Source organism: Phoenix dactylifera, chromosome 9 (genome assembly GCF_051530095.1).
Source record: "Phoenix dactylifera cultivar Ajwa chromosome 9, Ajwa_hap1_PhDact_Kaust_v1.1, whole genome shotgun sequence".
NCBI classification, from domain to species: Eukaryota; Viridiplantae; Streptophyta; class Magnoliopsida; order Arecales; family Arecaceae; genus Phoenix; species Phoenix dactylifera.
Genome location: NC_143198.1, coordinates 22,992,430 through 23,005,278, shown reverse-complemented (window position 1 = coordinate 23,005,278; position 12,849 = coordinate 22,992,430). Strand labels below are relative to the sequence as shown.

The following is a 12,849-nucleotide window of genomic DNA, read 5'->3' as shown; positions in this document are numbered from 1 at the left end:
TGTGTAAATCTAACCCTTTTCTTAAACTTTTGGATGAAGGCTAATTTGAGCTGTAGATTTGGTCCTTTTAGCATATCACCTTATATAACCCTTTTCTTAGAAGCCACATGATGATGTGCACCACTCAGACAATAGAGGAGTGATAGATTTAGGACAATGAAGTTGGTCCAACAGAGCAAAGCAAAATTTGAAGATAATTAGCTGGTTGGCATCCTCTCTCCCAATCCACAGTAGAAAATTTACAATTTCTTATGGTTGCATTTACTCTGGGATTTACTATCGGCCTTCAAATATTGTGACTGATAAGCCATTTACAGTTAATGAGTCTTGCTTGCTTGATGATGAGTAAGTTTCCAAGCGGCCTTTCGTTGTTACAAAACCAGGTTGTTTAGGGTCTGGGAGAGAAGCGCTTTCACTGCCCAACATGAACACCAGAGAGGACATTGTTGGCCTGTCCTCTGGGTGTTCTTGAACACACAAGAGACCCACCTTTATACACCTCAACGCTTCAGCCATGGGAAATGAGTGAATTATTGATTCGTCCACCAACTCCAAGCCATTACCTTCTTTCCATAAACTCCATGCCTGAAAAATAATTGCAGCATATGTCATAAATTCTTAAAGAAATCAACAGAGCATCTGAATGGAAACAAGCACCTGTTTTCCGTACTTACATGGCCTAGAAGATTCATGCGTTGATGAGAGAGGTAAACCCCTCTGTTCTTCTTCCCGCTTATGATTTCAAGTACTAGAACACCAAAGCTAAATACGTCGGATTTCACAGAGAAGATACCATCCATAGCATACTCAGGAGACATGTATCCACTGCATTATCATTAAGATGATTAGACTGTTTAGTTTTCTCCTTTTTTTTCGAGGGAGCAATTAAACTGCTAGTTTTTAAGTATAAAATATTATAGTATGGTGAGTTTTCCAGCAAATATACAATTACATACTTCAAAAATACTTACTAGGTGCCAACTACTCGGCGTGTATTTACTTCTGTCTCATCCTCTCCAAATATTCTTGCCATGCCAAAGTCTGATATTTTGGGGTTCATTTCTTTGTCGAGAAGAATATTGCTAGCTTTGAGATCCCTGTGGATAATTCTAAATCTAGAATCTTGGTGAAGATAAAGAATTCCACGAGCAATCCCTAGTATAATGTTATAGCGGATTCGCCAATCGAGCAGCGCAGCTCTAGCTTTATCTGATGAAAAATTGTGTTAACCTCAGTATACTCTTAATTAAACTTTAGTGAGCTAAAGTAAGCATGCAGTCTAAAAGTCATCAAGATTCATGAGAAATGAACTGCTTGGAAGTCTTTAAAACTCATTTTAACAAAGATTGTCTACAATATAGTAGTAGCTGAAGCATCGCTGCGACAAGCTTCTGCTAACTCGGTAGGGCTTGATAAGGCCGACTAACCACCTGATTGTGAAGTCTGATCAAAATTTGTAACTCGAGATCTCTTTTTAAAGTGGCATTTCAGGTGAGAAAGCCTAGGCAATATGTCACTTTGAGTCCCCATTACTTCTCCAGCTAAACAGGCAAAGGTCAATGTAATGTACATTGAAGGCAAAGGTTATTAATGATTTAAACGTTAACTATGTTTTACAAAAGGAAAAATCACATTTATCATGACATCATTAATGAATAATAAATAGTGTGTCAGGGAAGAAAAGATTAGCTAACCAAACAGAAAGGCGTCCAGGCTTCTGTTAGGCATGTATTCATAGACCAGCATCCTTTCTTCTCCTTGAATGCAGCAGCCAAGAAGCCGTACAAGATTCCGATGCTGAAGCCTGGCAATGAGCACTACCTCATTCTTGAACTCATCGAGGCCTTGCACCGAAGTCTTTGCAAGCCTCTTCACAGCTATCTCTTGTTCATCTCCCAGCTTGCCCTGAATTCACCACATCCAACATTACATGTCATTGCTAGTATAAAGAATAGAATCAGTGCAAATCTTTTGTTAAAATCCAAATGAAGGCAGCATGTTACATAGAAAAGCATTTTTTTTGGTAATAATTTAGAATACTATCTTTAGAAGCAGACCCGGATAATATCATTCAGAACAAATTAGTATAATTCAATCTATCTGACCACTCCTGCCATCCTGGTAATTTGGTTTCCGGATTGTGGCATTTTATTAAGTTCGGTTCTTGGACTGAGAATATACCTTGTATACGGGGCCAAAGCCACCTTCTCCAAGCTTGTTTTGGATAGAGAAGTCGTTGGTTGCTGCGGCAATTGTTCCCATATCAAATAAAGGCAGCTCCAATTCCCTTCCTTCAGTGCCCTCATCAATGTAGTTGCTGGCAAAGGAAACGGTCCCTAACATGGACGTAGCTGTTGAAATACTAAGCAATGATCAGTATGAGCTTCTCATATGATACCAACTTATTATGAGATTGAAGGCCTAATTCTACCTTGTCTTCTTCTCCTCTTTTTCTTTTTCCAAATGCAGCAGCAAATGGAGCCAAGCAGTAGAGTCCCCAGAACAGAGCCCACGACGACCGCGACTATGTGGATCTGGTGTGAATGGTCTGATGCTGAGCCTGAACATCACTTAGATCGTATGAATGCAAGAAATTTTCTTTCTGTTAGTTGGCATTTTCTTTCAAAACTAGAATAGCAGTTGCTTAGCTACTTCAGCAACGTGAAAAAAAAAAAAAAAATCCGATCCAAATTTGCAGGACAAGGCTGCTTCATATGGTAAGACTTTCATGATCCAAAAAAGTCCTATTAGAAGAAGACAGGAGAATAAATCAAATTACGGGAAAACTTTGACACCCGAGAAACTATTATCGTTAGTTGGTATTACTATTCACATACTGTTCTTTGTTATCGTGTTTGCAAATAATTAAGCATTAAAAAAAAAGCCCATGGTTCGGGCCTGGACAACAAAAGCGGCCCGGCCAAAACATCGGATCGGGCTTGGAAACTTTTAAAATTGGCCCGGCCCGGTCCAACCCCGCCCATGTTTTATATATAAAGGTAGAAAAATACATACAGTTTTAGAAAACCAATTAAGCTGTTGGGCCATTCTGGCTCATTTTCAGATTCCAAATAAAGAAAAACTCGGGCCTGTCGGGTCAGGCCTAGGATCAGATTTATAAAGTCGGGTCGGGTCTAGACAAAAATTTAAGCCCAACAGTCGGGCCAGGCCGGATCTGGGCATAGCCATCGGGCCTAATTTCTACTATAGAGCTCGGCCTGAGTTTTGATCAGCTCTTGATTGAATGTATCAGTCGCACTCAATACCACCTCAGACACAGTGACACTGGCTTATACATGTTATTAACAATGTATAAGCTCCACTATAGATCGATACGAACTGGCGCCGGTCTCCACCAGTTTTTGGCACGCACGGTGAGCGAATTATAAATATCTCATTTGAATCCTAACTATTTATCTAGATCAATCGCATAGCACATACCTAGATCGGCCGCTGCTAGCCGGATGTAGAGATCCTGTCCGCCAAATCCGAACACCCTAAGACCAGTGAGCTCTGCGGTCCAAATTATACACCCATCCCCGCTGGTATTCGCACTCGCATAGGCCGTGCACGAGCAATTCTTCAGACACGCAGCCCTGCACTGATCCAAATTCAAGCTCATGTCGACCGTTGAGCTCGACGTGTCCGGCAGCTTAGCATCGTTCACCGTCACGAACCCATCAGTCCCGTTCCGGCAATCCAGCGGTGTCTTCCTCTTGCACCCCCCCGACCCGTCCCTCAGAGCCCAATTCGCCGGCGACTTGGGCTCAAACCCCTGCAAACAGTCGCATATCGGCGAGTTGTTGGGGTCGCACACCCCGAACGGACCGCACGGCGACACGCTGTCACACTGGTCCTTCGGAGCAAACCAGAAGATGTTCCACATCTGGCTCTGCTCAAGCCAGACCATTCGCTGGATCACGCCGGACTGGTTCACGACGAGCCTCGAGATGATCGATCCGTTAAGGATGTTAAACGTGTAGTAGATCTCATCCCGGTCATCGACGAAGTTGAAGGTGAACATGCTGTAGGTCTTCATCTCCGGGACGCCGCTGAACCTGTGGCCGACCCATGGCCCGGTGCGCCACAGCCGTTGCGCTCCGGCCCATAAGAAGATCTCCGGGTCGCCCTGGACATCCATGGCCGCGGAATAGTAACCCGGTGCCGGGTCGCTGGGACTGGTCCACGCCGTCACGTTGCGGTTGAGATGGCTCTTCAGGTTCCACGCGAGCTTCATCCCCGGGAGTAGCGTGTCGGTCGGGTAATCGAAGCTCTGCCATGCAAAGCTATGCGGATGATTACTGTTATCGCTAGCCTCTGTAATTATGAAATTACCAGTGTCCAAGAGCCGTGCGACCGGGCTGGCGAGGCGGCCCGAAGAGCCCGACGACCATATGGTGGTGGAGTTCTGGTCGGTGATGATGAGTGTGCCGTTGCCGGTGATCGATAGGCTTCCCTTGCGCTCAGTGATTGGGTGCTGCCGGTTGGCGACCCACACGACGGTTTGCACCGACACCTCGTGGTACCATATGCCCACATAGCGGTTGTTGGAGTTGATGGGGCTGAAGAAGCCTAATTCGAAGTTCCCGCTGGCTGAGATCAGGGTCTGGCCGTCCCCGAGGGGCTGGGTTGGAGTTAGGATGTCGCCTCCAATGGAGGGGGTGAAGAGAGTGGAGAGGAAGAAGAGAAGCGATGGGAATATGGGTGGCCTCCTCATGTTTCCAAGGGCTTTGATTCAAAGGAAAAAGAACAGATGTATTTATGTCCTGAGATCAATACCTAACCTTGATTGGACATTTCATTAAAAAAGGCTAATAATGATAAGAAAGGACAGAAAATCTAGTCTATAATGAATATTTTTTGGACCATCATATTTGGTAAATCACGGAATGCAGGCAGACCTGGCGTAGCACGTCCAAATTTAGCGTATATATTTAGACCGTTGAAGGTGGAACTTATTGACGTTTGATCACACCCGACGGCTGGATATGGTAAGCGGGGATGAGGACAGCACTGGATTCGGTGACACGGCCTATGATTCTATTGGTGGTGATTAATAACGTGCACAGAGGAGACCTTGACTCCGGGCTGCAAAGACTTTGACTGGTGATGAACTGGAAGTCCATGATGCCGGGAGTAACGGTGGATGACTGATAACAGGATCCACCCTTCGAACATCGAATGAATTGGATGGATGCATGGTATCATATTATCTTGGAGTGATCAAGCATTCCCATCTGCACTAGCTGGTGTTTAGAGGTCTCTGAGAAACTATTAATTTGATGCTTATTTTCCCCTACGTGGAGATGTAAGGTAGGTGGAGTCAACGTTCAAAGTAATAGACAAGAGCTTCCAATTGGACCAAGCTGATGAGGACTCGAGCAGCATTCTTTTGTAGTAAGGCAAGATAATCGAGGAATATCATGACCATTAGATAAGACAAGCTACGAGATATTAAATCTCAAGACTGAAACTTTGCTAGAATTTTCTGAAGTTCATATTAGACTTTGTTTCCAAATGGAAATAAGCTGTGCCGTGCCAATTTGCCCAAGATCTGAGGTTACTTCTCAAAAAAGATATTAAAGGTTACTTTTTTCCCCTGAAGGAGGAAAAAAATGGAAAAAAACCCCCTCTATTGTGTCACATCTCACAAGAGCCATTAGTGACCCAAATGGAATCATTAAGATGATCTTAGATCATCAATAGTCCTAATCTCAAAGTAATCTGATCCCCAATAATTTAAGATCATTGCGTTTAATATGCTCTATGATTAAAGATTTCCATGAGTAAACTATTTGGTATTCTATAGAAATTCAAGATCATTCACCATAAAATCCCAAAATTATCCCTGATATATTCATAAAAATATATCTATAAGTCTTATAAATTATTAATCCTATAAAGATATATTAATTGTTATTATAAAAATAATATTTTTATTTACACTTATAATGTATTATATTTAATACTAAGAATAATTTTGATTAGAAAAATAAGGCAAATGAAAGTAGTATATTAAATACCTTCATTATATAAATATAAAGTACAATAATAATTTCTACTATAATTTAAAATTATCATTGAATAAAATATGACAATAACATGATTAATAATATATTATAATATAATATATCATAAATATAATATATAATATTAATATAATATATAATATCAATATAATATATATAATATCAATATAATATACATAATATTAATATAATATATTAATGGTATATTGATATACTAATTTTTTTGCTAGACTGAGACGCATTTTTATCCTCAACTTTCAGCCCAAGATCACTGCATTGAGATGATCTTGGATTTCTAACCTCAACAACAAGCATCTCATTACAGGTCTAAGTTGTGATTTGAGGAGTGGGGTGATTTAGGATCATTGCCACATAGGATAACCGTGGTGCAACCAAATACGGTGATCTCATCACCTCCAACCACATCACCCATAATCTTAGGATGATCACCTCATACCAAATACCCCCTTTATGATTAACATGGGCTTTTTTCAAATTGATCATGTTTGGTTTCATACATGAACCAACCACTCGAGAAATTTTAATTTTGTGCACAGGATTGCTGGAAATTTTAATCTTTTGGTTTCAGACAGATGCTTCTCTCGCTGGAGGTTTGTGGGTGGTCGCCGGGCAGCTCCTGGTCATGGAGGCTTGGGCCCTAGATTTCATCGCCAGATCGGACATCATCAAAGCCACTATAGTGTGGATGAGACTTCCTGGGTTGCCATTAGAATACTGGGGCAAGAAATCCAGCCAGAGGATGGCGTCGGCTACCGAACGCCCCTTAGCAGTGGATGCTTTCAATAACCAGCTCCAAAAGTTGGGTTATGCTAGGATTAAAGTGGAGATCAATGCTTTGGAGCCACTTAAACCAGGGATCTTGATTAGAGGCTGAATTAGGATATTTTTGCAGGCTTTTGTTTATGAAAATATCCCCATCTTTTGCTGTCAATATGGATGGATAAATTATATGGATGATGAGTGTAGATTTTCTCTACCATTCCTAGCAATGGTGACCTACAGCCAAGTTTAGCAACCCTGGAGCAGATGGGGCTAATTCGGCACCAATGGTGGTGGAAAAGGCATTTGATTAGGGCACACACCGGGAGAGTCGGTTCATCGGGATTTGGCAAGTCGGCCGGTGTTTGACCCATGGAAGATCCAGCAACCCTGAGTAGTGAAGGGACAACGAATCAAGAAGACAATCAAGTCTGCCCCGGATTCATCTAGTCTAGGATCGTCCCCATATCTACCAAGTTTTCGCATGAATAGGCCGAGTTGTACGTATTCCTCCTCGGTTGGCAAAAACCGTTGTAGGTTGTGCGCCATCGATCTCCAATAAAAAACCGCGCGATAAGGGACACGTGGCAGTAGGGTGATGGGTCTAGGCCAACATCCTTGGGGCCTAGATCGCATTTTGACCCTTTGCTGGAGTGTGGGATGAGTTTCGGGTCTAAGAAGGCCGACCCAGTTGCAAGTGGATGCGGGCCAGATGTTGTTATGTCAGAAGGGGGTTTTCTGAAGTGGGAAAGAAGCCCACCATCCTTGAAAGGCGGGTCGGCCTAGCCTAGAGGAAAAGCGGCTCAGTCCAAGTGGCACTCCTCAAGCCATCTGAGGTTGAAGTTGTTCCTCCCCCCATCCCGCTCGTCTCCCAGCGGTGGTGACTAGTGCGGTGAACTGAACGGCTATCCGATTCAGGTGTGGTCGAGTCAACCCCAATCCCGGTGGCTGTGGGGGCAGTTGCGTCCCTCCTTACTAACAAAGCTAAACAACCATCCCTCGGTGTGGCTGTGGTGGCTTCTTCCCCGGCAAGACAATCCACCCTAGATGGCGAAGAGGTGGAAACCCAAGAGGCGCATGCAACGAAAGGGTCAGCGGTGAAGATTGGCAACAACTATCAGGGGAGGCCGAGCTCGCCTTTGGTCCGAGATTAGGGCATGTGTGCTTCTCTTGTGGAGTGAGATTATCGGCTGATGCCTGGGGGGGCTAGGAGGCCGGTTCCATCCTCCTCCTCGGTTGATGGCGAGGCAGAGCATATCGCAACGGTGGAGCAAATTAAGAAAGTGCTTGTGTTTGGCCGGAAGACCTAGGGGCCCAGTGGAGGGGCGACCCCGAAGGTGCTGCAGGCGGAGGCCAGTGCGGCGGGTGGAGATAAGGAGCCCCCTCCTCTCCTACTTTCTCCTTCTCAGTGATGAAACTCCTATGTTGGAATTGTAGAGGGCCCCAGAAACCCTCTTTCTTATCTTCGTTTAAGAGACTTATTCAGTTGCACAAACTAGACATTTGCATGATTTATGAGACTCATCTCTCCGGTAGAAGTTTGAGCGGAATCAAGCGGCGTTTCCTAGCCACTTGGAACATATATGCTATCAAGGCTCAGGCTCTTTTTGGAGGCATTATTGTTGGTTGGCGGACGGGTGAGGTGTTTGTTGATGCTTTCCATAATTGTACCTAATAGGTCGTCGTGGTGATCACTGAACTCGATGGTGCCCCCTAGATCCTATCGGTAGTTTATACTAGCACAGAGTATAGGGAACAAAGGGTTCTTTGGAATGAGGTGTCCAACTTGGCTAGGCAATAGATTTCTCTTATGGTGATAGGTGATTTTAACTGTATTCTAGGACCCCAGAAGAAGAGGGGTGTTAAACGCTTCTCTAACAAGATTGGGATTAGGAAGTTTTGAGACTTCATTGAGGCCAATGGTTTGGTGGATCTCTATTTCTCTGATGCCAGCTTTACTTGGTACAACAATCGGCTCGAGAGTATAAGAGTATGGAAGAGGATCGATAGGGCCTATGCCACGGCCGACCGGACTTAGCGATTTCTAAACTATCAGGTGCAACACTTTCCTCACATTGCTTCTAATCACTATCCCATTGTGATTTGCACATATGTTGGCATTCCCGTCCCCCCCCCCCCCTTCTTTTCGGTTTAAGAATGTTGGGATCTCTTACCCTCGGTCATGGGAGGTTGTGTGTGGGGCTTGGGCGGTACTGGTTTGAGGTGATGCCATGTATAGGGTTACCCGTAGCCGGAGCTCATAAAGCAGAGACTGTGGAGCTAGAATTGGGTGGAGGTAGGTGATATCTTCAGAAGACTGGAGGGTTTCGAAGCCATCATTGCTAATCTTCAGGCTAGGGAGGCCCAAGATGAAGGTCTTTTCCCTAGTGAGCTTGCACAGCTTAGGATGCAACTATCGGAGCACCATTCCTTACTGAAGTAGCATAAGGTTTTTTGGTGCCAGAAATCAAGAGTCCAATGATCAAGGAGGGGGACAAAAATACTAGATTCTTCTACCAATCTACCATTATCATAGATAGGGGAACAACATTCTAAAACTGAAGGATAGTAGTGGCCAGATGATAGATTGTGCTGAGACCATGAGACATAACATTTTCCACTTTTTCATGTCGAGATGGACTACCAGATCGAGAGGAGACGGGGCAGACTTTATTCTACTAGCTATCGAGCAGGTCAGTGTTGATGAGCACTATTTACTTACTACTCTAGTGTCGAAATGGAAGATACATAGTGCATTCTAGTCTATGGCTGAGGATAAGACCCATGGCCTGGATGGCTTTCCACCCTTACCTTTTCAAAGATATTGGACAATCATTCGCGAAGAGATGGTTGCTACTATCCAACAATTTTTTGTCATGGCAGAGATGCATGATGCATGGAAGGGAACCTTCATTGCTCTCATTTTAAAGAAGCCAGATGCTAGTAAGCCCAGTCGCTATAGATCTATTAGTCTTTGCACTACCTTGTATAAGGCCATCGCAAAGATTCCGGTGACTAGGATGATGCCGATTCTCCCTTGCATCATTTGTTTGGAGTAGGAGGCCTTTGTGGGGGGCCACAGTGTCATCGACAATGTGATCATCACCCAAGAGTTCATGCACGATCTCCAAAGGGCCTCAAGTTACTGCAGTCTTATGGTCGTGAAGCTGGACATAGAAAGTGCGTATGAGTTGGAATTTTTTAATCCATGCCTTGGAGAGCATCGGATCTGAGGTGTGTGGATCAGCTAGATTTTGGGCTATGTATGGGCCACTTCCTTTGCTATCCTAGTTAATGGCTCGTCGATAAACTTTTTTAGGTCAGTGGTTGGCTTGCGCTAAGGATGCCCTTTGTCTCCAAACCTGGTTATCATCTGTGCTAATGTGCTATTTTGAGCCCTCCGAGCTGCTACCTCTAGCCAAGTTTGGAGTTTTATGTGCCATCAGCGGGTTCCCCACCGATCTCATACCTCATGTTTGATGTTGACTGCTTGTTTCATGCCGGAGCCACTAGACAGAACGCGGTAATCTTTGGGGAGACTTTTTAGCATTATTGTTTGGCCTCTCGTCAAATGGTGAACTTGTCCAAGTTGGACGTTACCTTTAGCCCGAAGATTAAGCCATAGTTAAAGACAACTGTGAGGGAGTGTTTGGGGATGAGGAAACATGGCAGGGTCTGGCAGTACCTTAGGGTTTTGATATCTGGGAGGAGGTTAGATGAGTAAATTGATATGCTTTGGAGCAGAGGGTTCATCACCATCTGGATGGTTGGCAGTCCTAGAGCCCTTTCTATGATGGGCAGGGTTACTCTAGTATGATTTATTTTGAGCTCCATTCCGATTTACCTTATGTCTAGTACTATCCTCTTCAAATCCTCCTTGTTGAAGCTTGAACAGATGTTCGGAAACTTCCTCTAGGGGGGAATGGCAGAGCTGAGGGTGTGCACTTGATTGCCTGGGGTGCAGTTTGCAACCTCTGCACAATAGCGGACAGGGTGTCCACTCCTTGTTGATGAATAGGCATGCTGCAAGATACCTTATGCATTCGGAGAGCTTGTGGTGTTTGATGGTGCGGGCTATGGCCCCTGGGCATCCCTTATTACTGTGTGTGTTAGTTGGAATAGTTTCTTCATGTGGAAGGAGATTTGCAAGCATGCTCTGGTCGTGGCGAACATCAGGTGGTCTATCAGCGATGTGCAGTTTGTGAGTGTTCTTGGCAATGTCTGGCTATCTGACATCCCCCTATCTTAGTGTCCTATCATGGTCAATGCTGATATTGGCACCGATATGCAGATCTGTGAGTTGTTCACCTTGAGGGAGAGGAGGTGGAATATGTCCTTGATTGCTCGCCTCTTTGGCACCTAGCTTGCTAAGAGGATCGTCGCTAGATCAATCTTGAGGGTTGCTACTTCTAACAGAAGGGTTTGGTAGCTCACCACCAGCCCGAAGGTGAAGACCGGGAATTGTATGAGCTATATAGAGTTGAGACTAATAAGAGGCAAGACTGTTCCTGGTCCTAGAGATTAGGAGTGCACCCTTGGGTGGCCTTATTCCTGTGGAAGGTGGTATGGGGCCACCCTCCCACCAGTGGGTGTTGTGCGGGTAAGGGATGAACCCCCACCTAGTTGTGATAATTCAGAAAGGCCATCAAATTTAATGTGGACCATTTTACCTACTACGAGTATATAGAAGGATCACCAAACTCAATGTGGACTACTTTAGCCACTACGAATATCTAAGAGGATCACCAGACTCAATATGGATCACTTTGGCCACTATGAAATTCAGAAGGATCAGTAGGCTCGATGTGGAACACTTTGACCACTACGAGCAAGGCTAGATAGGGTTCAGAAGTGAGATCTCCCATATCGGAAGCCAGATCGCAAGTCAAACTTTTGGAGGCCATTACTTGGTCATACGATGCTCGATTGAGAGGATCTTTTTTGGTAAGATTTTGACTGGATGTAGCTCTCTATCCGAGAAGAATTAGGTGAAGCGACAGAAGGCATAGTTGATGTAGAAGTCAAAATTTATTTCTTCAAAATTTTTAGGTTTTTCTAGAAGATTTCTAATAGAGATGTCCATTTTAGAAAAAAGAGTCCTAATAGGTTTAGAAAGAGCAATCCGACCCAAATTATATAAGGACGGACCTCACATTATAAATAAAATTATGTACCTCATTTTTTGAGGATTAATAAAAGAAAAGGGGACTTAAAAACCTTGCATTCAAAATTCTTTCATATTTTCTAGTTATCTTTCAAGAGATTTGAGTTGAGCGAGTTGAAGAAAATCTTTCCGCTCTTCGATTGGATCAAATTGGGATCAGATCCATACTCTTACCTAGTAGAATTCCAACTTGATCTAATCGAATCAAGTTGGTATCGAAGCTTCAGTCCTCTATATTCATGGGAGACTTAGTGCATGGTCTAGATACGTGAATGATACAAGCAATAAGAGGAAGGGCTATCCATGCTTGAAGTACATTGAAGGACAAAGATGAGTATAGTTGCTAATTCTTTCTTGATGGATGATGGGATGAAGGGACGTTTTACACAATTATATAAGAAGATTGACCAACGCATCGAGATTATCTCAAGATTAGCGACATCTTCAATAGAAGCACCAGCAACTCTATCATCGAGCAAAACTAAGTGGTTCGGCTATGAGGGAGAAAAGTAGACGTTTCTCCATCTTTAGTTTTGCTTTAGCAGGAGCTAAATCTCCTAAACAAGGAAAGCTCTGATCTATAAGAATCACCGGACTCGATGTAGACCATTTTGGTTACTACGAGTATTCAAGAGGATCACCAAACTCGATGCAAATCACTTTGTCATAGTGAGAGGGAGGAAGTCAAGTAGTAAATGCATGATTATCCTTAGTTTGCCAAAGTTACAACTCACACATACTAGTGACCCTGTTGGGGTAATCATGGTAATTGATCTAATTGAGGTGTTTGCCAGGTGGACTGGACGCAACAAGAAGAAACTTGAAAGTTTTGAACTTGATCTTCTTTTGTGCATGGAGACACACATTCTTGGAATA

General features: G+C 43.8%; 1 protein-coding gene across 1 annotated transcript; it reads right to left on the bottom strand.

Moving 5' to 3' along the window:
* Window positions 1-147: 147 nt before the first annotated feature.
* Window positions 148-4,726, bottom strand: LOC103695872 (receptor-like serine/threonine-protein kinase SD1-8). The gene is made up of 7 exons (XM_017847047.5): window positions 3,442-4,726; window positions 2,432-2,560; window positions 2,182-2,351; window positions 1,695-1,905; window positions 972-1,209; window positions 675-825; window positions 148-585 (listed from the first exon to the last, which is right to left on the bottom strand). The coding sequence occupies exons 1-7, from the start codon at window positions 4,715-4,717 to the stop codon at window positions 277-279; spliced, it is 2,484 nt and encodes an 827-aa protein (XP_017702536.5). The 5' UTR covers window positions 4,718-4,726; the 3' UTR covers window positions 148-276.
* Window positions 4,727-12,849: the final 8,123 nt, after the last annotated feature.